General features: G+C 39.4%; 1 protein-coding gene across 3 annotated transcripts in view; it reads left to right on the top strand.

Annotated features, from left to right (window-relative positions):
* The window catches only part of LOC139119066 (calmodulin-like), a 58,634-nt gene extending 31,440 nt beyond the window's left edge, over positions 1-27,194 (top strand). For all 3 annotated transcript variants that reach the window (XM_070682683.1, XM_070682685.1, XM_070682684.1), the window contains exons 4-5: positions 15,454-15,696; positions 24,235-27,194. In XM_070682683.1, coding sequence (XP_070538784.1) covers positions 15,454-15,696; positions 24,235-24,281 — 290 coding nt within the window. In that variant the 3' untranslated portion in view covers positions 24,282-27,194. The remainder of the gene's footprint in view (positions 1-15,453; positions 15,697-24,234) is intronic.
* Positions 27,195-27,399: the final 205 nt, after the last annotated feature.

The raw sequence follows: 27,399 nt of genomic DNA on the forward strand, positions 1-27,399 counted from the left end.
CATTTTAGACAGGAGGATAGGGGGAGGGTCACATTTTACGGAACAGGTGTGCGCGAAATTTCCCCGGCCCACCCCCTGTAATTACTGAAGGCTCCCTAAGTTCGAGACTGTATAACATGCTTTGCCCTTGAGCCAGGCGCTTTACTCCTCATTGCTCCATTGGGTAGTGGGTTATGGGTACATGCACCTGATGCTATGATTGGGCTTTCGCCTGTTGGATGATTGATTGAATAAAATAAAAAAGTAAATAAAATAGACTATATATTTTTCTACATACTAGAAAAAAAGTCATTTGATAAATCCACACAATAAAATGTGTTGCCAATCCATCTGTAGTCGTGTAACAACATACAGTAAAGATATTACCGCCCCTGCATTTCTGAAAAGTCCCAACGCACTAAAGAACGCGATGCACGAGCCTAAGTGAATCGAATAAAAGCTCATTTCAAAAGCTTGTTTCTCAATTCCCCGCAGGAAGGTGTCGTCTGCGCATAGAAGTCTAAATTACACAAGATGATTGTGAAAAGAACTCTAAGTGCAAAATGTGTCTATTTGCATTCAAATAGAAACCTCTCTATCGTGAAGTGTGTCGAATTTTTTAGTAGGCGTTTGGATCAGAGATAGGCGATCGTCTGACGAGTGTTTTGATATTTTATGGCTTCAAGCATAAACGTGAAATCATGTGGAAATTATCGGTTGTGCAGTAATTAAGACTGAAGCTCCAAAATTTCACCCAGCTTGTCCGTCAAACGGTACGACACCAGCGTGATAATTATAACTGTTAAAATATTTCCCGCCAATTTCTTTCCGATCAAATGATATCAATTTCCACTCCATGCTGCAATGGTGAACTTCAAGGCCGTTGAGTCACCCCTGCGTTGAAGGTCCTGTGTTGAAAAGGTCAGCGTCTGAATAGAAGGGTAATTTACAGACAAGCGGTAAAAGACTTGTCTTTTTCAGCCGATATCAAAAGGGCGGCAAACCTGGTCCACTAGAAAATGTTCCTCGCTGCGTTTGGAAAACAGGTGTTCTACTGTTTGTACGCACTTTTTTAACTGAGGGTGACGTGATTTGAAAGTATTTCGCGTCGATACAGAAGAAACGAACGATGAATTGTGTTAACTTTCCTTGAATGAATTGTCTTTTCTCCCCACTCTCAAGCTGTTTTTCGATATTGAATTTTATAACAGACCGAAACTAGCTGGTGAATGCTACATTTTTTATTTCTCCTTTCGGATCTCAAACATTCTAAAACCGACATTCAAAATGCCGGATATAAGATCATCTTCGAGGTTAACAGTCGTTTATCGGTCTGAAGATATTGGCGATAACATACCGAGGCAGCTGCTGGGTAGGTCAAAGTTTCCTAAAACATAAATTTTAACGGTTAGCTGTAATGTCTACAGCGAATGTGCCCAGAATTACAATAACTGTGTGATTGTCAGTGCACGATGCTGCGCAGTCTCAATCTCATGTAAGATAATTCGAAGCTGCCGTGTTATAGTTGATTATTACTGAATTAATGTGAAATTCCCATAAGAATAAATGCCCAATATCAAAAATTACTTCCGTTAGAACACAACAGCCTTACTGAGGTAATAAAAAGTCCACTTTTACAGGGCCTGACTTAAAGTTTTGTCATAAATTTGCGCAGACGACAATTTTTGTAGGGAAGCCACTGATGATGAAAGATCTGATCAATTTCAATATCTCACGACCCCCTAGTGCATTATCAAATAAGCATTCAACATCTCCACAGGCCTAATATACAACTGTATAAATCAACCTTCATCGCTTGGTACACGCCATATTGCAAGATCTGTCGCCTACGTCAGATGTAATATTCAAGCGGGTGTCTCAAAGAGTACCAGGGATGCGAGCAGAGACGACCATGAAGCGCGGTTGTGATGACAACACGGCCCACAACGAAGCAATTAGTCTCGCGATTCTCTTCGAAACAAATTTGCACGGTGTAATACTGTACAATCTCGTCAAACACGACCCAGGAACGCCAATTGAAACCCTGTACGTCCCGGTTGACCTCTTTCCACATCGGTTGTTTGCATTGCTGAGAGCAGATTTTGGGGCATATCTTCAATTCAAACTTAAGTTTTTTGTATCCATTACTATGCGATTCGAAAGTAAAAGACTTAAACTTATGCTCAAACTTTCCTAAACGAAACTTTAAACGATTATTTTATCAAATCAACAATAAAAATCGGGGTTCACGGTGCAAAGTTAGGAACTAGCGAAACAAATTGCCTAACATTTTGCGATATTTGAAATTTTAAATTGCCGCCCCTGTGTTATCTCTATTGGGAAAAATTAAACATTTGATTTTCGAAAAACTATGAAAAAAAACTATGACGGTGACAGTTTTTTCTTCCTCCCAGAGGTTTAAAATGAACCCCCACAAGAGGGAGATCAGAAAAGCATTGTAGAAATCAGTCCCCGAGGCGCGTTCTATCTTAAGATTATCCGTGCTTCAAAGGAGAACTTTTTTAAATACGTACTTCTCTTAAACGGTCAAGAATGCAACTCAATTAATGTAACAGAGCAAAGTTTTGGATGACCAAAACGAAATCATTACAATTTACCGATATTTGAAATTTCAAATAGTTCAACTTTATTTTCTTCCCGGGCTTCTGAGTCCAGACTAGCAGTACACCAGCAAAGAATTGAAATTTAAAGGGACAAAGTCGGCCATTTTTCATGAATTTTGTTTGATACGAGATACTACTTATTTTGTTTGACATGTTGAAAGATACTGAATGAATGGGTGATCATGCATATATTCGACCTCTGTTTTAGACACGATACATGAAACAGTCGCGAAAATGAATTAATGGTCATGACCATTAATTCATTTTCGCGATAGTTTCGTTAAATTTGTATTCGACCCTACTTTTAGACAAATTTAACGAAACTATCGCGAAAATGAATTAATGGTCATGACCATTAATTCATTTTCGCGACTGTTTCATGTATCGTGTCTAAAACAGAGGTCGAATATATGCATGGTCACCCATTTACTCAGTATCTTTCAACATGTCAAACAATATAAGAAGTATCTTGTATCAAGCAAAATTTTATGAAAAATGGCCGACTTTGTCCTTTTAAGTGTCCAAATATTTATGATCCTGTCCCCGAGGCGCATTCTACCCCACTGTTACGTGTCCACTTGATCATATTCTAGCATTTTCACCTCTACACGGAATCAACGTATTCTCCAGTTTTTCTTAATGCTTTTATGTTATCCATAAAAGTGTGTTACAGTTCTCCGTCAAAACATCCGTGTAACCTATATATTTGATAAGTCTTGCAACGGATTTCAGAAACGGCGAATCTTTTCTAGCGAAATGGTCTGACTGAATAATGCCTTTTTAATCAAAGATACAGCGTATTGTTATGAATCACCGAGGAAAATTGATGCAAAATAAATAACGCTATCATTTCCATCTCAAATTACAGTCCGTGGGCACGCCACCGTGAATGTTGCCGTGGCGACCGTTAATTTAATAGCTCTGCGCATTGTCTTAATTGCCATAGTAAGATGCAGAAATCGCTTACCCTCGGGCTGACATTTTTGAGTGTTTGTTCAGACCTTTGCTACTCCAGTAGGCATGTCGAAAACTTGAAGGTCTCGCGGGGTATCTTTGCCATCTAAGTGGCGATGAGATATCATGTCGGCGGGCCTCGCTCGGGATCCCTATCGTTCCATCATTGCGTTATCAGTAGACCCGGCTTTGTGAGAGCCTGGGTGTTTTACAAGGCTCCTACGTACGTGCCTCACAGCTATAGTGAGCAACAGGCTGCTCTGTGGATTGCGCAAAACCACCCTGAAAACAATGTGACCTAAAATGGCGACTGTACCATGACGGTTTTCTAGTGCATTAGGCTTTTACATAAAGGGGCGACGGACTCCGCGTATGCATGAACCATTGGGCTATCCGAGCGCCTGAGTTTACCTTGGTTGTATTCATAACTACGTTATGTCTTGAGGGAACGGTGTATTAGAATCAGCCAGTTTTACAATCTCCATTTGACCGCACGTCTCAGCACTTTCGTGCATAGTTTAAATCTACCGCTTTGATTGCAGTATTCTGAATAATCTACCCATATTCACTGGATTTCTCTCATGATTTTTCTTTTGTCTCATATTTTCAAAGAAATTGCAATTTCTCGCGATAACAAAAATATATATTTGACACTACACTGTGAGCCATCGAAACAAGTAGAATAAACAGCCATACAGGAAAAATTGGGATAAATAGGAAAAATATTTGACTGATGGGTAGAACCAGAAAATGGATGTAATGTATTTATTGAATTTCTAACTAACGGAACTTCCGGACAGTTAAATTCAAAAGGAGAATGTAATACCCATAAAGCAAAATATTTTATTCGTGTATTTATCGCGACGAATAATTTCAATAGAAATATGATCGATTTACAGTGTGACTCGATTACTGAAGTGATGGCAAACATGAAACACGTGCGCGGATCGATGTACTTGCTCAGCAGCGAAAAGACGAGACCTGAACTTGCGGCAACAAACCTGTGAAGAGTTGACAAAATCGATACATCGGTATGTAGCAAAGTAAACGCAGCTCGGTATCATGGCTCAATGTTGCCATTGGTATTCGATATTACAGTATGCCTGTACCGTCATTGATAACCATAGCTCCACCGAATGTATTTCATAAAGAACGACAAAAAAAAGCGCAAAGCGCGAATATGAAAACGTTGAGGATCGCACATCGCAGGACTACACACTGTCTTTTCTGAAGAATCCTAAAAAGAAGAAAGTTCCCATAACCAATACAACTAAAGGTGTATGTGTATATATATATATATATATATATATATATATATATATATATATATATATATATATATATATATATATATATATATAAAAGAAACTGTAGGAATTCAGGTGATCCCCAGTGGAGCGTGGAATGGGGTGAAGATAGAAGAAACTTGGGTTGAAACACACTACCATACCTGGTTGTTATGTTCCAAAGGTATTATTTATACCTCAAACACAACCTTTAAATTTAGAGCGAAACGTTGTGTTTGAGGTATAATAAATACGTTTGGAACCTAACAACCAGGTGTGGTAGTGTGTTTCAACCCAAGTTTCTTCTATATATATATATATATATATATATATATATATATATATATATATATATATATATATATATATATATATATCAAACCGATACACATAATGAATGAGAGACTTCAAGGAAAGAGGTCTTACCAGTATTTCTGAAGGCATTGTAAGTAAATCTCTCTCACATTTAATGAAGTTATAAATTCACTTCCTTGAAGAATTTCTATAATTTGTTTTTACTTCTCTGGCACATAGCCTTGCTGTTAATGAAATTATACCATTAGGCATATAAAGTTATTCTGTATTTCCATAATATCATATGCCCATAAGAAATACGGTAGGTCGACCTGGATTTTTTCCTTTTTTTATTTTTATTAAGTGTTTGTGACCATCAAAGACTGCAAACTGAGGCAAAATAATGCGTAAATTTAGAAAGTGCATAAAATCGTTTAGGGTCGCTCGGGTTCATAATGTAGGCTGTGGACGGTTTACCCGGGAACACACTCTAATAGTATGTTTTATTAAGCCATCTTTATAAATACGATCGGATTGTCAGTATAGTTTATACTCAGCGACTTTAAGGAGATTTTAAATATATGTTGGTGACTAAAACAAATATCGTGCAATTTGTAATGTTGACAGTAACATCGATTAGACCCGATAAAAATTTTGCCAGTCATATCGATATTTATGTACGTTTCCAATAATTACGTCTGCGCTCTGAATGGACGTTTTAAAAGATTGCTGCGCATGCCACTATCATACTGGGATGCTTACTTAAAATTCTGTGTTATTTGCTTCGCATTTGATGTCGGTAGGGGTCTGATAAGATGAGGTAGTGCACGATTAAAACAAACTACCGTGGTCGTTTGAAAATTTATGAAAGTGCCATTGGATCATCCGAAAAGACGTGTTTCATCATAAAAAGCTCCCCTCCAGAGGCGAGTGTCAACGCAAACTAAGTGCAGCTCGTGTTTTTTTAATCTTAGTATCGTGGCCAGCTATAAATCGAAGTGTTGCTGGTGGACGATATAGGCTTAGGTGTAATGGACATGATAAAGGCGTCAGGGTTTTGTCACGTGACATCCCTAGTGAGTAAAAGTCGTCAGAATTTGTCTAGTTCACTGTAGTTATTTCATTACAGTTCCTGTGTGCAGTCGTTGTATATTTCGAAGCCAGAAGACTTGTGTGTCATTAATGTCACGGGCAGTCATTACCTTCAGGTCTGGGAGATTTAGGAGAATTGAGAGCGCCATATTGTAGCGCAGGATGTCGTTAACGATATTCGTAATCCAAATTTATTCTCCGACACATCCGTCATTGCAACTACGTGAATCAATCGCAATGTTCAAGCTCATCGATCTTGGGGCGTACGCGCGTCCTTGACAAACCTTCAACCTACGTTGTACCTGATTATCGTACGTATCGCGACAGTGCATTTCCTTTCAGTCGTTGCTTCCCGCACTTCCGGCGGCGCTGTTCACGGACGCCATGATGAAATTTCAAGACGAGGATCGAAATCTGCATCCTGTGATAAAGAATTGTAGAGTTATTCTTTCTGCAATCTCAGTTCAAAGAATGGATCGACAGACGGCAAGTTATAAAGCCGAGGACGATTTATTCTGAATCAATTCATGGGAATAAACACCTGAAGTGATACAAATGAAGAGACAACGTGGGGTGTGTGGGGGAGGGGCAGCCAACCTTCCGACTTTGAGAAATAGCAACCAGAGGCTTTTCTTTTTCTCGTGAAAATATGCCACTGATCCAAATGTATTTTGAACAATATTAAATTAAAGGGGGATAATAGATATTCGCAAATGCCCATCCACTGCGAGTTGAACAATATCCCCTCCCTCCAACTTGATTTTCCCTTTCTCCCCTCCCCATCAGCAAATAAATCACACTCCCCACATACTTTTTTTCCTTTCCCGTCTATCGACAAAATGCAAAAAGGAAATGAATCATTCTCCCTGCCCTCCAATTAGGCCGCTGAGTAATGATATATCCCCACCCGCTGACGACGAAACTTGCCCGCCCGCTCGATCTGCCTCTACCGAGACGAAAACAAATGCCCTGCTAGCGACCTCTACATCGCTTGCGAACAGGTTTTTGCACGAGAACAACTCTGTTCGCTTCCCCCGAAAAAAATGTATGATATAATGATTGACAGCGTGCAAAAATGTACAAATACGTTAGCTTTTCAGACCGCTTCGTATCACGCAATCAATGCACCAGGCTGATAGGCCAGCTGCAGGACTGCACAGTGTCAGGCAATACTGCATAATGTTTTTCAATACCAGCGAACTATTTAATCGGGAAAATTATCCCAGTACAACTATAAACTTCTCAGCGGCCAGCATTTCTCACATAGAATAATCGCTACATGGAATTGTGTCAGTCGACAGCGCTGCAGATTTACACGCCTGTTTGGTCAGGAATTGGGTATTAGGTCGCGGCGATTTCGTCACAGGCCTGGGTCATAAGTTTAATAGCGATTTCACACACGGACTGGTGATTGCAAAGTTAGCGAACGAAACACACACAGGGGACGCCTGGATTCGAAACTATGCCGCCCTAAAATTGCAAATAGCTCAACACAACCCATTAAACTGCGGTCTCCAGTGGAAGAATGCGTATCGTAGACTGACTCTCTTTCCAGTCAAGCTTCACGCAACCCTTCCACAGAAGCGCGAGGGAAGGGATAATATACACCTTTTCGCATTTAGACATTAATGCATCACGTTCGTCTTCAGTGTAGTGGGTCTGACCTACAAGTATCCAACTAAATATTGGAGGAATTGCCTTGAAGGGCAAGGGACGCTGTTTTCAAGACGGGTTTATTTATTTGAATAGAGATATTTAATGTCCATTGCTGAATGTAAACTTCGTACGACTGACCCCTGCGTGCACTCCAGCAGCTACTCATTTTTCACGAATTCTTCTTTTCAAGGTCAAGTCCGATGACATATTTCCCGTCGTAGAGAGAAAAGGGGCTGACGTCAGACAGTACCGGTCCGTTTTCACTTGTATTTTCGGTGCACTCAGTACTTTTTCCGGGCATTTTAATTGCAGCGCTCTTGTCATCTGAAACTGTCGACAGCTGTGCTTTAATACGCTATCATGTCAAAGCTGATGACATAGTTTTGTCATCTAGGTATGGCGGTAAACATTCGCTGCCGACAGCCCCAACCGCCACTCAAATCTCGTTTACCGAGAAAAAGTACTCTGTCCCCCTAGTGCCCTGATGGTTGTGTTTCACTACATAAAAAGCTCAGTCGCAAAATGGCTACGGACAAACTAGTACATTCCTCAAGTTTGTTATCTCAACAATTTTAATTAAAACATTGTCAGGCGCGGGGGTTTCATATATGATTCGACAAAGGAAATAAAGTACTTATGAGACCGAAATATTCCCAACTACGGTAATTACATTTTTTGAAGCGACAAAAACTTAAATACGTTTGAGAATTGAACATTCCCAGTTCATGACTCTAATATCATCGCTATTTCATTTATTAATCACACTCATGTCCATTGCAAAGTGATAGGTGTTCGTTGTCGCTAATTAATGCTCGGTATTGATCAGAGAAATTATGCAAATATCGCATGTGCATTGTACCTTCATGAATTATCGAGAGAATAAGGCACAGGGGATTTTTTCATTTGCCCGTAGAACTTAGTAAACATCGAAGTGAATACGCACATGCACATCCATCCATCCATTCCTCCCTCCCTCCACACACACAGACGCACACACCAATACACATACATACACACACATACATACATACATACATACATACATACATACATACATACATACATACATACATACATACATACATACATACATACATACATACATACATACATACATACTTATCATTTTTATCGTTCAAAATACCAAAGTACTCTGGCCTTTCATTTAACACTAATTCAAATAAGCCTTTAGGTGTACCCTTTTGACTGAAAACTATCCCCAATACATAAGGGATACAAATTTGAAACCTTTATTGGGTACTAGGGCGAGAAAAAAAAATTATCTGTTCAACGGGCCCGACCGACCATATTTGGACCACTCCACATTTTTCTTTTTTTTTTTCCCGAAATCTTTATGAATCTGAAGAAACGCGGAGATGTTATTCAGTGAACATCTGTCTGTAAGATGAATGATCTTCACATTTTCGATGACACTGACTTGAGTGAGATTGATACAGGCTATGATTTGAAGAGTAAAGGTGGAAGCGCATCACAAACATTTGGTCAAGGTGAAGGGCAGGGTTAATACGCCGTGGAAAATAAACTATTACGCCACGTGTTCCGTATAGCATAGACACTCTGTACTGTATTGTTTCACTGGCGTTTATTTCACGTCCGAGTGGTTGTACAGTCTATGTTTTCTAGTGTTCGTATTTTCAGTGTTCCTTGAAAATTCTTTATTGTTCTTTGAGTCATCACTCGTTCCGATTTTCGTCATGGCTTTCTCCTATCGAATGTGTGATTGTAGCAGCAGTTCTCACTGCAGGACAGACATGATTTGTGTTTCCGTTGTCGAGAATGCACAAGGAGTCAACCTTGTGACATTTGTTTGACTTGGACACAGGAGGAATGGTCTAATTTCGCTCCCTCGCTCGACAACGTCACCCCGGACATCCCGGGGCTGACCCGTCAGTTTCTGAGTCGCGAGTTTTGGTTGGAATGCACCGTGCTCATATGGCTGGTGACACCAACACAGAAATAGCTCCGTTAGATTCAGGTGCAACCACGAAGCTGTTCGTGCAAAAAGGTGTTCGTGCAAAGTTTTTCAGCGGGCGGGCAGATTTCAAAACTAATCAGCGGGCGGGGAGAAAATATCGATATTTACTGTAGGCGGGGAAGAAATTCATTACTTTCAGCGGGCGGGGAGAAATTTTTGACAGTGGGCACCGGAAAATACGTAGAGGGAGGGGAAAGCGGCGTGCTTAACAATGTTCCAAGGTATACTGCTAACTGCTTGCATGGTTTTGTGTTGATCTGGGTTGCACAGTGGGCATCTAGTTGGCAATGGGGAATTTCAGTAGTAGGGAGAGGGCAGCAGGGAGCTTGAATTGTTGTGGGGAGTGGGGAGCGGGCAGACTGTAGATACAGGAGGGCAGTGGGCATCAAATTCAGTGGGACATTTTCAGTGTATACCAGTGGGAGGGCACTTACGAACAGCCTTCACTTTCCCCTCCGAGTTTTAGGTCAGGGTCAAAAATAAGAAAAATCAGTATATCAGCCTTCAAAACAGGTTTTGTGATGATGTTGAGAAATTCATGAAATTATTTACCAGTTGGCGGCACCTGTAGATTGAACTGTAGAAGTGAAGGCAAAGAAGCTGTTTGAGACAACCAACCCATGTCAACAAAAATTGAAAAAATCATGAACGTACTAAACAACATAGCCAGTATATGTTATGTGACTAAGAAAAAGCATGAAACACACAAAAAGTGTTTATAGTATATGTTCTGTTCAAGAAAAACCAAAAAAAAAAAAAATCAAAAAAAAAAAAAAAAATCCGACCCTACCTACCCAACTTTGAAGTCATCCCGCCCGTTGAACAGCTTTTTTTTTTTTTTGGCCTAGAGATTCCATCGGTATAATCTGTCACACATGGTAGGGATGACCTCGTGCATCATGTCTTTCACTAAGATTAAATACGTAGGAAATATTTCAGTCCACGTCTAGCCATAGCCAGGGCCAGCAGTTAAGTATTCGCACTGACAATCCGCAGATAACCGTAATCTTTCATGGGAGTATCAACATCCGTGACAATCGATAACTTGCAGTATTGATACCTCTCTCAGATAACTGCCTGCATGGTTCCATCGGGAGTCGCGCTAATCACCAACGCCACGGGCACGGGGAGCTGTACGCCAAACCCATCTGTTAGATCACGTGTACCGATGCCGTGAGTCTTCGATCGATAGGACTTCTTGCTGACTGCGGACGGGGTTGCTCGATATATTTAAAATGAACAACGGATATTTTTTCGATTAATCGGGATTCGCTGCAGTAGCCAGTTGTCCGCAAAATTCCGCTCAGTCACGGGCACTCTTGTTCTCGCTATTGTCAGAGCGCTTTGCGTCAGCAAACAAGGCGAATGCTTCCACTTAACTTCAGCAAATATAGAGTATTTCGCAAAAGGAGTAGCGAGCCGTTCAATCTTTGTAATAATCACAAAAACGCCATTATTATTTTAAGTAAAAAGCTCTTTACAGTGACGTCACTAAAAGCCATTTGGAATTTGAAACCAGTCTGAACAGTGTGGCAACAATGAAACGCAGAAAACAAGGAATGCGCAATATTGTAAAAAGTTGATGTTGATAAAAAAAACGTGACGGTTTTTGTGTTTGGTCACTTCCCCCATCTTTTTTAACAATGTACACGCCAGGGGTAGCGTCAATTTCAGTTGTTGAAATTTACATTTTCTATAGCTGTATGCTTATACTTTAGTTTCACGATCGACCAATCACAAAGATCTGCTCAATTTACTAAATTTACGTTACATTTAGATATGAAATAAAGCAAAGTTCAATGATGAGGTGGCTGTTTTTAGCATCAGCCGTCAATTTAAAATTCTCACCCGGTTGATCGGTGATCGGTGATCTTCAACCCCGTTCTTGGCTTTAACATACTTCTAACATCCCCCAGTAATGACAGCGACAGCTAAGTCACAAACTAAGTTTTAAGCTGAATTCGTGGACAAATGCTAGTGTACGGTTTCCTGGTGGGCGGGCTCATAGTTTTCTCGTCTGAGTGGCACAGACGGGGAAAGCTCGGGCGATAAATTGTTTTATCACCTGAAAAAGAGGAGTCTTTGTCCTTTTGGCCCGCGGATAACTGAGAGAGAGAGAGAGAGAGAGAGAGAGAGAGAGAGAGAGAGAGAGAGAGAGAGAGAGAGAGAGAGAGAGAGAGAGAGAGAGAGAGAGAGAGAGCGCAGTTGAAGCTTTTGTGATGGGGGGCTGTAGTGCATGGAGGGGGTACTCGACGAGAGAGTGGATAGGTGAGAAACTAAATTGCCATGGAAGAAGGAATTTCTTTAAAAGGTGGGGAGGGAGGGGCTGATGCGTACGGCTTTCATTTATTTTTCCACTGACAATTTTGACCTTGTTTTGAATATCGGAGAATGGTGTATTTGCATCGAGCTTCTTCGGTCACCGTCTCATGAATCGCCTCGTTAGCCGTCCTCGCTGACATACAAGTCCGGTCAATAATTCAGATGATTCACGCCCGTTCCGCTGCGGAAGATGACGTTTTACGAGAACGGATTTGCAAATGGACGCTTATACGCTCCGCTCCGCCTTTTTGCCGACGACTTTCATAATCCAACGCTCTAATCCCGTGGATTCAGTTCACGAAGCATCACCGCCTGTCTATTCACAGAACAAAATTGACTCCAAGGATTATTATCTATGGCAGAGGAATTTATCAGCATTACACATTTCGCAGTTGGTTGGAGGGCAAAGATGATTATTCTGAGCTTATTAATAATTACACCGTAGTCACGAATGTCAGTTGTATTGGAGCATATCTGCATCCCAGTTTGATGAATTCATTATTTAAAGCATTTTATCGACGCTTGAGGAAACAGACTGCCATCACTGCAAATGCTTGAGAACCTTGAAATTGAAAGTATTCAGTATGTTGCAAACACAAAAGTCAAACGTATATACTTTGTGGGAAGTTTTTGCCTGAACAATCTGTACATTATTGGTTTCCACTTTCCAGTCTTGATACACATTTCGCCATTACGCAAAAAATTAAAATAATCCACCCTAGGTAGTATGCGCCTTGAAAGTAAATTTAAATTAATTTAAATTAAATTTAAATTAGTACCCAAATCACAGGCAATCTTATCTCCTTGTCTGTGCCAAAATTGATATTTGTACTTCCGAATAGCATCGGGAAAATTTGAGAATTCGAATATACCTGTCCCCGGCCGAAGCGCATTCTACCTTAAGCGTCCGGGGGTATTCCCCAGCGCGATTCAGCAGGACTTGCGAGTCAACAGTTTTCCAAACGACAAAAAAACTGCATGAACGCATATACACAGACACAGCGTTGTGATGGCAGGTTGATTTACTCACGCCTGCTGACTTTGCATACATCTTATTGGTATAATTGATTTATTTTTAAACCAGAAATATTGAGTAATCACTTAGGCAAAATTTATTAACCTCTATGTAAAAACACAAATTTCATACAACTAGTAATTAGTGATATTGTGATGAGAATAAACAAAATAAATTAAGATATGTTTTCATCGTGTGCAATTCATTTAAGCCTGCCAGGAATGATTGATACACGGGGCGCGATAGCTATGATAGATTCCCTTGAGCTTTTTCCCATCTCAACTCTTAACATTTTCTGGAGTATGTACTGAGACTTTTGGCGGCACATGTAAAATACGTAAAAGGTCAGTGCACTGGAGGGACTGTGGTCAATGAAATGTTCTCTACATTAAGTTTATACCCACTTTGAGGCACTCATAGTTATTTCAAACGTTAGCACGTGTATCAATTTGGAGTCCAAATATCGGAACCAAACTGCTCACCGTTTGGGCAATTACACTGTATCAAGCCTTTGTTTCTCGAAAATGAAAATAAGAATTTCAAGAGTGTACACGATACATATATGTATCTATGTATTGTCTTATTACTGTTCTTATTGTATCTTATTATTACACACACATAATTACATCACGTTACACACACAGAGAAATACACACACACACACACACACACACATATATATAATATTATATATCTCAAAGTATACAGATGTTATATATATATATATATATATATATATATATATATATATATATATATATATATATATATATATATATATATATATATATATATATATATATATATCGAGTACATTTGACCGTTGCATTTTAATGTCAATATTATCAACAAGTGTTAAATGTTAACGATAACCTTGGCTGACTTTTACTCTACATGATATCAATAGTTCAAGTTCACTCTTTTCCTGTCAGAATTTTAAAAACAACCATAATTGCATATGAAACTGTCGTACGTGTAAGTCGTAGCGGTTACTGAAAAAACCTTTCATCCCGACTAAAAACCTACCGCAGCTACCTCTAGAAACTGCGACAGGGATTGAACGGCGTTCGTTTTGCACGACAGATGTCGAAATAATTGCTCTTTCCGTTCGCATGACGGCAAGGCCATATTTCTTTCGTCGATAAAAGTAATCAGGACGGTAAACCGAAGATGATTGAGAGAGAATAAACAGCGCTACTTGACAATTACCCGCCATTAATTTTATCAGACGACAGCATTCTGTACACATTTTGTCGTCCCATCGTTCGTTTCCAATAGCAACTGAGTTTAAGTTCCGATTGAAATGATTCGAAGACATCTGCGCAACGCCTAAGTTTTGTCAAACGTCATGATGCAGCAGTTGAAACCGTGTTCAAGGATATTGCTCTGTTCAGGTTGTGCGCATGCGCTCATGGACCCCGTCGAGATCATTAATCAGATAAAATTATGTTTTATTTGTACGGTAGGTATTTTACAAACTCAGCATATTTTTTACTTTTCATACTTTTTAATAGCAGTAGCCATATGACGGTATATATATATATATATATATATATATATATATATATATATATATATATATATATATATATATATATATATATATATATATATAACCCATAAACAACCAGCCCTGCAAGCGAACTATCCCGTAAAAACCCTCACTTTGATAAGCTGCTCTCCCGTTAAGATATGAGAAGTTTTGGCTTTCCTTACAAGGCCCCCCTTCAGTGAGCTCTGTTGAACTGGATTTTTCAACGCGCGGGAATGAAGTGTGATACTTCCATAGGCAGCTGTTTTGCCCTCAGTGAAAACGTTCGCAATTCGACGTCCCAAAACATGGGAGCACTGTTGTCTGGAACTACGCCAATTTCAAAAAAGACGAATTTGAGTTCCAAAAAAAATGACAGCGTCTCCCGAACCTTCGCGGGAAGTCTGGTGGCATTTTGCAAACCGAACCTGTAGCTGTAATAGTGCCTTTCCAAGTAATATTGACATATCATTCAGGATTCGCGTCAACTGTAGTTTGATGTGCGCAGATACAACATATTCTACCTACACACGAAATTGACGTAATGACTCAGCTCACGCCGGAAGTGTAACCCACCCACACATCTTCTGCCAAATACAGTTATCCGCCTTCGGATCCCCTTGGGACTAGGCTACACATATTCGTTTTAAAAAGCGGACGAAAAAACCATACCCAACGGCATTTTAAATTTCATTCGTACGCAGGAAACGGAGAGATAGACTTCGAAGAGTTCCTGACCATGATGGCCAAAAAGCTGAGGGACATCGACATCGACGAGGAGATCAGAGATGCTTTCCGAGTGTTTGACAAGGAAGGAAAGGGCAGCATCACGTCCAAAGAACTCAAATACGTCCTGACGACGTATGGCGACACCCTGCCCGATGAAGAAGTGCAGGAGATGCTGAGCGAAGCCGATACGGATGGCGACGGATCCATTAATTACTCAGGTAATTGAAATTACTCTCTCTCTCTCTCTCTCTCTCTCTCTCTCTCTCTCTCTCTCTCTCTCTCTCTCTCTCTCTCTCTCTCTCTCTCTCTCTCTCTCTCTCTGCAGTCCTTGTATACGATCTGCCACCTGTTTCACGCCGTCACGGATCAATATATCGTTCTATCTTCAAGCTGTGCTCTTGTTACACCCATTTTTCTTTCAAAGACATTGACACGACAGCAGAAAAACTACCGAGGTCAGAGGTCAGATCTGAGATATTGAAACCAGATATCGAGAAACAGAATGGATAGGAAACTTTCAAATATTTTCTTCCTTTGGCGTGTTGTGAACTTTAACCTGTGTGGTGTTTCACCATACACGGTATTATTGTACCAGTTTTCTTAAAAATTTCTTTAGCTATTAATATCAAAAATGAGGTTTGCGCAGGCGTATTTATGATAAATTGATATTACACACTGATAAGGACGATGACATTTTACAGAGAACGGTATCTTTAGATGTATCTCTGAAAGCCGTACTTCGCGTACTTCGCAGATTTCTTTCACGCGATAAGGCGATGTAGTGGAAAAGTGAACGCGGGCCTCCGGCTTCCTGGAGCGGAAAGGGGTCAGTTGTTGCACACCTGGGCTTAACTCGACTTTCTATTTGAACTGTTTGGGGGAAATACATACAATACTGTTGGCGAGGCGATTTAGATTCTTGCCCAGTGTTCAGACGTAATTATCCTGCCTGCATGCCGGCCACAGGCCGACGAAAGATAATCGAAGGTGCTTGTTATTCGTCTGTATCTTGCCAGGCAAGGGTAGAATTGACAATAAAGCAAAGGTAATTAGTAAATCTTGCTTGGTTCCCGTCATTTGCGACAATTCTGTTCCTGAAAGCCTCGCGATGTTTACAAATTACGTCCGTGGATTGTTTATCTTAGTTTGTAATTGGACGCTCTACGGTACAGTTGCTGTACGGCATAGTTCAGATAACAAATTAAATTGTGCGACAATCAAACAGATTGCCATATAGATTGCGATTGTCTTTCCGTATATTGTTTTGTTTGGCTAGGCGCTGTTGTTTTAAAGCTTGATCATCATATTAATTGCGCTCTTCCGATGTACCTGTGCCGGTTCAATGCCCTCAGGATCGTGGTATTAAAGCTTTGGGCTAGACCCGGGGGGCTAGACAACAAAACGTGAGCTGTTGCTTCAGTGACAGTGTTTAAAGCCGCCAAAAACTCGGCCCTGTTTCAGCACATACCGAGCACTCGTGAACTCGGCTACAGGCGAATGGCTTTCTCAATTCAAATATAACTTCGCTCGCCAAAACTAATTGAATTGTGAAAGCTCCGTATTACATTAGCAATCTTAAGGCTTGGATTACATTGATATAAGGTCGCGACAAACCAAGTATGCCTTGTTTGTACAATGTCAATATTTATCACGCGAACGATTTGATTACCTGACCAAGATCGATCACCCGCACGCAACGGCAAACGATCGGGTAATCCCGCCGACCGCAACCTTTAGAACGTTCGTCTGCAAGCGTGTCGAAAGAGAGGCTCTTTGCTGCGTTCTGTCCAGGCCGTTTACTGCATTCTTAAAATCGTAAAAAATTGTGGAAGGTGCTTCGGCTGTTACTCCTGTCATTTGGATAATAAAAGCCATTGCTCAAGTTAATTGGTTTACCAGCGTTTTTGTTCGCGATGCTACCGTGACGTAAAGACGCTGCTGACCTGATGGGGTCATGTCTTAAGCAGGAGATGTTTGAAACCCGCGGTCCATGATCAGATTATTCAATTACAACCCAGAAATCTAGCCAGTAAATTATGGCTCTCGAACTATACCTACATGTCAACTTTGTTGGGGTAGATTCGAAATGATTAAATTTAAATAGAGAGAGTTAAAGTTTCGGCGAAATGAACAAATCAAGGGAAAACACAAAACTTACTAATTTCACACCCACAAAGAACAATAGGTGTACGATGTTAAGGAATATGCCCCTTTAACGAATTCTATAATCGCAACTCGTATTGGCGACTGCTATACAAACATATACCACATTCACAAACAAAGTCTGCGCATGCGTTCAGTTTGTCGTTTCCCATTCGATCATGTCAAATTTCACTCCGTCGAGACCAACGTAACCGTCACATCAATGAATCGGTACGCCCAAGGGTCCTTGCTGACCTTCCTAGTTTACCTTAGGGTTAAACTTACTCTTGATCTGGCCACCTGCTGTTACAATCTGTTTTCGAGAGAAGGTTGCCTGAGAAAGATAAAACACATACAGTTAAATGTCACATTTTGTCAGGGCTTATGTGCAGTGTTTTATAAGCTGTTATCCAATTGGGTAGCTGAATCTTAGCAATATAATTAAAACAATACAAACAGACTCCCTAAGTCGCTGTGAATAGTGGCAATGGACCAATCAGACAAACAGCTTATTCAACGCTGCACATCAACAGTTTTGTCACCTTCCACTCTGCGGAATTCCTGCACTCGTGTTCTCTCATTTAGGACTCTCTGTATAGCTATCTAGCGCTTCACTGTACAGTCAATTCTCAATGATGTTAATTCGGCATCCTTATTCTGCAAGAGAGCTATGTCAAAACTGGGTAGCAACATCCCACTATCCTTAATAATATTTCCAATCGTATTGTTTTTATCACTCGTAAAACCATCCGAGGGACTAGTTTAGGCGTCATCGAGTATGACATCCGCACCGTTCCGTGGATTACACTCGAAAATTAAAAGTCATAGCCGAAACACGAAAATGAAACTACTTGGCGTTTGGTTAATCCGCGCGACGACTAAAAACGTCGTTGGCCGAGTTATTGAATGATAAAAATGAACATCATTATGTTTTTGCCGCCAAAACAATGTCGTCTGCCACTGCAGCGTAAAGTAATTTTTGGCGCCAACAGGTCCGAGTCCATCAGCGTTGCAAAGCGGGAAGACAGACTTCTGACGTCTACGTGCTGATTAAGGAAACCCGCGATTCCGTTGACCGAAGTGATCAGGAATCTGAAACCTGCGTGCCATGCCCGCGTAAGGCGGCAATTTTACCTTATGAGGTAAAATTGCGCCATTTTTGATGGAGCGCTTCACTTTCAAAGTGGAGCTCTCGCATGGCAAGGAACTCGTCGTGACGTTGTGAATTTGTGCGTTCTAAAGTAAAAAAAGCAAATGTATAAACTTTTGCATGCAAAATGACAACAATGACAATGACAATGACATTGGACGAGAAGTACGAAATACTATCATATTATTTGGCGGAAATACCCTCCATCTACATCCACCCATACATACATATATACATACATACATACATACATACATACATACATACATACATACATACATACATACATACATATATACATACATACATACATACATACATACATACATACATACATACATACATACATACATACATACATACATACATACATACATACATAGATACGTATGTACATAAATACATATTATATACATAAATATATATATATATATATATATATATATATATATATACAGATTACTTCAAGTACAAAGTAATGAAATCTATTACTTAAATTCCATGCATCTTGCAATCCTTAGATTGCAATGCATGAAACTTAAGTAATAGATTTCATTACTTTATACTTGAAGTAATATGTTTATTTATTTATAACGCTCTGCTTTTGCATTGAGCACTGTAATTTCCCATGAGGATATCTTTATACTTCGATATATATATATATATATATATATATATATATATATATATATATATATATATATATATATATATATATATGTATATATATGCATGTGTATGATTGTATGTCACGTACATGTATGAGAGAGCCCAGTAACAAGCCAACCGTTTGAAAAGAAAAGGAAATAGAAAGAATCGATCAAACCACACAAGTAAGAGTCATGATTATTTCAGTCATTCAGAGCAGCATGCCTATGCTTCGTCGAAGATACAGATCGCTAACAAGACGCGTCTCCGACAAGTCGCAGCACCAAGGTCAACGGGAATGGTTCGTCGGAGCGCTGATCAGCAGAGAATTCGCTCATCAGACCGACAGTGAAGACGGCGCCATTTGGAAATTACACACCGGCTTAGTTTGCGAATTTTACGCAGATTTAGATGCCAGCGACAGGGTCAAAGGAAGATCTTTTTATTCAAATTAATGTGTAGTAAATTGATTCAAAGAGTTTAAATTGACATGAAAACACGTACCTCTCGAATCGAACATAAAACACACGACGCTATAGCAAACCTAATCAAACTTTGAACAAGAGGTCCGTTTTTCAAGAAATTATATAAGCCCAAGAGATGGTCTATACTTACTTTTTCGTTATTGATTTTCGAGCAATCAAAAAAAGAAGAAGTAGGCGACCGAGCTCAGACGCTAGATTTTATCAAGCAGACGATAAATTTGCACAAAACTATCATTCTCTTGACTAATTACGTAGGTGGTTTGATTTCATATTATTCCACAATCAGCCTCTCCTGTAAAAACAAGATAATTTCCGTGAAGGAAGGTCAGGAAGTTAATATCAAATGCAAATATTTTAGTGACGTCACATCCTGCTAATTCAAGGATGAAAGATAAAGTATTGGGAAGCTAGAAGGACACACAGACATCGTTTGTATCCTTCATACCGATGACGATATGAGATTGGCCAATCTTTATTCGGAGAATGCTGTTATCGTCATGTATGAACTTTTTGCTTGTTTTGCCTCCATGGTCGCTCTGAGCGTGGATCTTGGAGACTTAACAGTTTCCAAGGCAAGAGTTATTTAAACTTGGCCAGTGTCACAATGTCATATAATCCTTTGAAAATGCACGCACCGATACATACATACAGTAGATACACAGATAGATAGATGGATAGATAGATAGAGTGATATATAGATAGATACATCATATATAGATACATAGATACACACATATACATACATACATACATACATACATACATACATACATACATACATACATACATACATACATACATACATACATGCATGCATGCATGCATACATACATACATACATACATACATACATACATACATACATACATACATACATACATACATACATACATACATACATACATACATAGTGATCTGACTCAGTAAAATGTAGCACTGCGGTCGATACAACGCATACATAATGGTCCTGTCTGGTGTCGGTATAGGTACACTGTATGTATACCTGTTTTGAAATTTCAGTTCCTTACGAACATGCATGCGATAATCATCCGATACTACAGTTCGTCTATGCTATAAACCGTAAATGTAGCTATTAAACCATATGATCTTTTTTATTTCAAAATATAGAAACATTATGACTATTCTGGTGCCAATCGGTCGAATGTGAACAAAGTGCATTTCTATTACCTTTAAACTTTTGTTGGTATTCAGGGTCCAATAGAATCCAGTAACACGGATGCTTACTAATGAGTGATTAGATGCGAGCAAAGCAGGTGGTGGGCTTGGCCAGACAGCTCCTACACACATCCTGGTTTCTCATTAAAATTTCAAGTGAAGTGAGTGTAAACGCGTCACTATTGACTTTTTTATGTTCAGAGTGCGACAACACCGTCAGTTCATTAAAATCGGCGAAGGTCTCCCCACGGCCATCATCAAAATTGTTATGGACTGACGGGTTAGGCATGTGTGTTGTGAAAACGCGTAACGTCTGGAGCTGACGCTGGGCGTCATACCAATTCACCTCGAATCCCCCTCCCCTAGTCTCGCTTGCCTCCTTTCTCGATTTAGGCAAAGACAAACATTCACAATACTTGATGGGAGGAAATATGCAAGACACGCGCTTGCTAGAATAAATCTGTTCGCCGTGCGGACACTCATAACGAATTCCAAACCAATTATGATGTGAACACATTCTTCATTTTTGCCTCTTCGAGGGCATTCAATTCAGGAGCTCATTTGCTCGCTAAGTCTTTACAGCGAAATCCCTGGACTTAAACCGTCAACTGGCATACTTCTCCACTGTCCTAAGGGTGGGAGTATTTGTAGGCGCCTCGTGTTACGCTATGCATGCCTTCGTCTCGCCACGGACCTATCGAATCGTAATATGTGAGGCTAATTGAAACTGACATGCAATCATGTCAGTTTCAGCTGTGTATTGATGTTGCGTTTAGCAAGCTGAATCGCATTTTACTGCGTGTAATTAATTTACATGACACGAAGATGCGTTATTTTAGTTCATGAATGAAGTTCATCATCATGTCATTTGGAAAATGCAAATGTTTATATTTACTATATATATATATATATATATATATATATATATATATATATATATATATATATAGATTAGATTAGATTAGATTATATATATATACATATATATAATATCTGTACACATTTGTTTGTATGTATGTATGTATGTACGTATGCATGTATGTATGTATGCATGTATGTATGTGCGTGTCTATCTATCATCCAACTTTATCTATCTATCCGTCTATCATTTATCTATCCATCTATCTACCTACCTATCTATCATATATCTATCTATCTATCGTTATGTATCTATGTGTACAGCTTTCCATCTATCTGTTTACATATATCAATTTATCTTTCTATTTACCTATCTCATATGCAAGCCTTTAAGATATGTATTTTGCTTTTGCAAAATCTAACCCGTGTATTTAATTGTAAATTGGCCAGAGTTCAACATGTCCCTTTACCTTTTGACAGGTTTCTCGGCAAGGCGATGTGGAAGTTACATGTAGCGATTTCAGAAACGCCAACTATGTGTATAAATTTGCCATAAACAGACACTATCATGTATCATACGCCACCTGATAGTAACAAATGCGCAAATCTTTTCCTCAGTGGATTATTTTCCTCGTAAAATCCTTTCCTTTTCAAAAGAAAATTATTATATCGATACATCCCTTACGTGGTTCGTACAAATCCGCAGCGCTAAGCCGCGGCATTCATAGCCTCAAACGAAAACACTTTCCACATCGCTGAATTTTAATTCTCTTTCAGCTGTTGATTTTGACTCAAGTGCGTTGAGATTTAACATCTTTCAAGAGAGTGGCTGTAAAAAAAGCTGCTACATCGAGAAAAAAATTCCATCACATGATATAAACAGGCGGGTGGTGGCATTCTTGTCGTTTAAACTTTAGCATGTATTGGATATGGTTCACAAATATTTACTCCATCTATTTGCCAGTCTGCCTGCCTGTCTACTCATAGAACCAATTTTAGACACCGTTACGCACCATTTTATAAAGTTCTATAATAGTACAACAGGCGTGCGTTGTAATGGCATCTGATACAATGGCGAAGTGAACAACTCGGAGTAATTTGTCATTTTGATTGCGAGAGCAAATATGCACAGAGCGCCGCTGCCATTGAACAGTATGAAAGGAACAGCAACGACATCTGTTCGTTGATTTTAGCATTACCAGGCGGAGAGTTGTCCGTTTCACGTCATTTAAAGCGTAACTGGTTGAATTTGCAATCAGCTTTGCACTGTCTCCGTATTTGTTCATTTCGCGGAAATGACAAGACGACACCGCTGAGCATGACAATTTGATGTAGCCTAGAAATTGTGTGGTCGTGCTTTCATCGATGTGTGCAGGTCCCTATCTTCTGTTGGCTTTTGGCTGACTATCACCAACCATTTTTAACTTAAAATGGGTGCACAACGACACCAATTCCCTTTTTGATCGAACATCATTATTATTATCTCAGGTCAGCCAAAGTGGTTCGCGTTCTTTATAGACATTACTCTACGTCATCTACCAGATGCGCACCGAAATATGTGATAACCTATAAAGCGATTGTGCACGCTGGATATTGTATGCGTTACATCTGTGTGCGCAAATTCAGAGACACAATTCTTCTTTTTTTAGAAAGTCGTTTTATGCTACTTTTATTACCATGGTACGTTTTAGCAGATGGCTACTGCGTGCGGGAAACTTTCACAAATTGAGCAGCTTGTGTAAAAATTTTAAATAGTTTTGTTGACAGTCATAGGGAATTGTGTTCTAATCAATATAGGAAATTATTTGCACCTATTTGGCCGATATCTTGGACTTCAACGTTTTTGAATGAGTGTAATAAGAGGGGAGTTTAAATATTAGACGATTGAAATGAATGGACCGCCTTCGTCATCTCCAGCTTGCAAAATCCAACAATATTCCTGTACACTCCAGTCGGTGGAGTTTTTTTTTTTTAAATTTTCAACATTATCAGAGCCTCCGAGTCTTTTTATTCGGACATTATAGTAATTTTGACCCCGGCCGACTGCCATTGTTTACAACAATAACTGTGGACGTCTATACCTATAATTTTGGGTCAAGGACAAAATGCCGGCCAATACTGTAAAGTCAAAGAAGTTATTACATGTAAAATAAAAAAAGTCCATATCGCAACATACCAATGAGATTTGTGTGCAATTCAGAGTTTGTCGTTTTGCGGTTAATCTTCAATCTATATAGTTGTTAATATGCATGATTCACGGATAGTAACACTTTTTTTTTCTCCTCTGTTTCCAACAGAGTTCGTGAAAAATATGTCGATAGACAGTCTCCTGAAGAAGTCATGACAACTACCGAGCACCTCGGCCGACGACTCCAAGTCCGACACCCGGGAAACACAGCTTTGATCTTGAACTCTCTATAAACTATGCATATCAATGAAAACTTGCAACAAAAGTCAGAGAGCCCAAGTTGAACTTTTGCGTATTTTTGTACGGTCTCTCCACCAGTTACAGTTAGTCTTTCACATTTATTTTGTAATATTAACATATAGTGTACATGGACTGGACGTCAGTTATTTCTTTATGCAGTCACCTGTCCGTGAATAAATTTGAGTACAACATCTTTCTTTTTAATATTTCCTTCGATTAATCGACGCCCAAAAGTGTCCAAATCCGAGTCTGAACGGCTGGTCTTTCGGGATTCATCGGAGAATACCGGTTTGTGCGGCAAAAAATGAACCGATAGCTCGGCTCCCCCCCCCCCTTCCCGATACCATACGGACGCGGCAGGGATTTGACACGGACTCTGTCGAGGATTCCCGATGTTTGCCGATGAACTGGCAAGTCTTGAGTTGTGCTGTTCCTTGCTTTCAAGAGCGGCAGAGATGAATCGGGACATCACCCAGAGAAAAACATGATGACAAAGTTCTTCCACCTACTCGGACAACAAGTTGCAACGTAAATTTTTAGAAATTTGGTTTAAATTTTGAAATGTAGGAAAAATATATCGCTTGTCGATCAAGATAGAACGATAGCGTATGCGACCGTGCGGCTGCATTAGTAAGTGTCATGCACGCTCAGAAGACGTGATAATAGACGGAACGCATAGGGCGCTAGTTGATGTTTTAAGTGTGAAAAGAATGAATCGGGTCTTGTCTTCATGGACTAACACGTCTTGAGAAATGCCATGCACGACATCGGATCTACCAAACTGAAAAGGTAATATTTTTGTCAAAATATTTCAACATCAGTCCGACCTCTTCAGTCGCTACCTCGAGCTGGTACGAAGACGCAACCAAAGGTACACACGATCGATTTAGGAATTCATCACAAGAGAATACAAAACAGGACTTCTTACGAGAACGCAACGCAAGGATACTCTAATAAACCTGTAAATATACTGTAAATATTATTGAGATTTCCTTACTTTAGATGGTACATTTCTTTCTCCGATGAGTTGTCGCGAGATCTCGCGAGATTTAGAAACAAACATTTTTTTTCTATTTCGTAAGATTACTTCTCTTTACAAAGTACAATCTGGTCTTTTCATCCGCACTTTGAGTGTAGAAATGTTACAATACTATAACTCTGTTGTTTTAGACATCATATTGAAATCTGTACTCAATTTCACTTCCGACCGCTTAGTATATCATTCGTAATTTTTGATACCTCTGAGCCACCATCAATTGGATATTTTGTTACCCAGAGGAAAGTACAAACCTTTATTGTCGTTAGCCATAGTTTTCAGTTTACCTGTCCGTAGAGAATGGAAATGACGACTGTGATATAATTTAGTTGTGCAGTGATTACTAGTGTATATAATGTATGCACATACGATAGTAAAATGCCCGGATGTGATGCCGGGATCGTCATCGTCAACTGAGTTGTGTGCGACTGAAACGTTTTTTATGTCGAATCCACTGTAATTTTAGACAGAATTCTAGTTGAAGTGTAAGAAATATAGCTAGATATGTTAACGAAACTTGCCTTATAATATGTAGGGATTAGAATTTTTCAAAACAGAGTTGACATGGGAAATTTTGCTGACTGTTTTGTCAGTTTTTTTGACTGAATTTCATCTAATTCGATAGTTGTTATTTACAAACTCTGTATTTTAAAGAAAAATACATCACTGTAACTTAATCAGTTGGGTTTGTACTTCATGAGGGCATAATATCGCTAACTGTGAACTACTGATTTCCTCTGAGCAGTCGGCAAAGTCTCTAAATGTGCCATGACGTGGGACATCGTCTTGTCCAACGTGTCGTCTGCCCGCTCAATTTACATCAAAGCGTTTTACCTGGCAATAATATCTTCATGATATGACCCGTGTAATAGTAACCGTTGATCTGATGGAAGCAATATATTCTTAAGATCCGTTCAAGCAGTTTAGTACTTTCCAGCTCCACGCCATTACGTGAATCAGGGCCGAAATCCATTATTTGCCATCGTTAACGCAGTAAATATTCAACGGTTGGTGATGTTGAGCTCTAAAGAACGCAAATACCAACACTTAAGTTACTTGCAACGACAGTAAATTTTGTATAGTCATACAATGTACAGAGTAGCAATACATCTTAAATTTTTAATCTGTTAAAAAAGGAAAATTATGTAACGTTCTTGTTATGTCTTTCAGCAACTTTTAATTTTAAGGTCGTAAGACCGGTCCCTGAAGCTAACTCTCCTTTCAAATATTTCCGCACCTTTCTGAGTGGCTGGGGTTGGTGAAAGGTGGCTGAGCAGTTACTGGAGTCGTAGTGATTTCGCTCTGTGGGCGAAAAAGAATTGTTTTATATGTAAATATAGCAATGAAATATGAACACGAATAGCACATAACCTAGTTTTACAAATCTTCTTGTATTTACCGAGTACATTATATGCAAAAAAAAGTGTGGTAACTTTTTGCCTTTTTTAACTGACATAAGTTTGTCTTCATGTATTGCCCGTTATAACTTAGCGGTTCTGTGAACTGCCCTTAAGTGTAAATTGCAGGCTCATATCGGCTAGCACCGCATTCCATGCAGTGGTGGCGCTATAATAATGTTTCTCAGAGCGCCACCACGAGTACTGCTTAGGGTATGAAGTAGCAACAGTGGTCGCCATTTTGAAATAACGAGTACATTGATTACCATTCGTGCACTGCTATTACGTGTCATTTTCACCGTTTTCTGTGAGGCTTGCTACTTTTTGATCTATAACACCATGCGCAAAATAATTCATGTGATTAATATGGTAAAATAAAGAAAACCTTTTCCAACATTTGTAGCCGTGTGCTTTTCTTTTTACGGTGCCGTTGTACCCTCAGTCTATGAATATCTTTATTGCTTTTAAAGACCTTCGGCCCAAATAGCAACTTTACATGACCAATACAAACATAAATTACAAGAGAAAGAGTATGCTTACATAAAATAATTATAAACTTTCTTTTCTCAATATATCTGCTTTATTTACAAACAATGTCAAG

Source organism: Ptychodera flava, chromosome 19, assembly GCF_041260155.1.
Source record: "Ptychodera flava strain L36383 chromosome 19, AS_Pfla_20210202, whole genome shotgun sequence".
NCBI lineage: Eukaryota > Metazoa > Hemichordata > Enteropneusta > Ptychoderidae > Ptychodera > Ptychodera flava.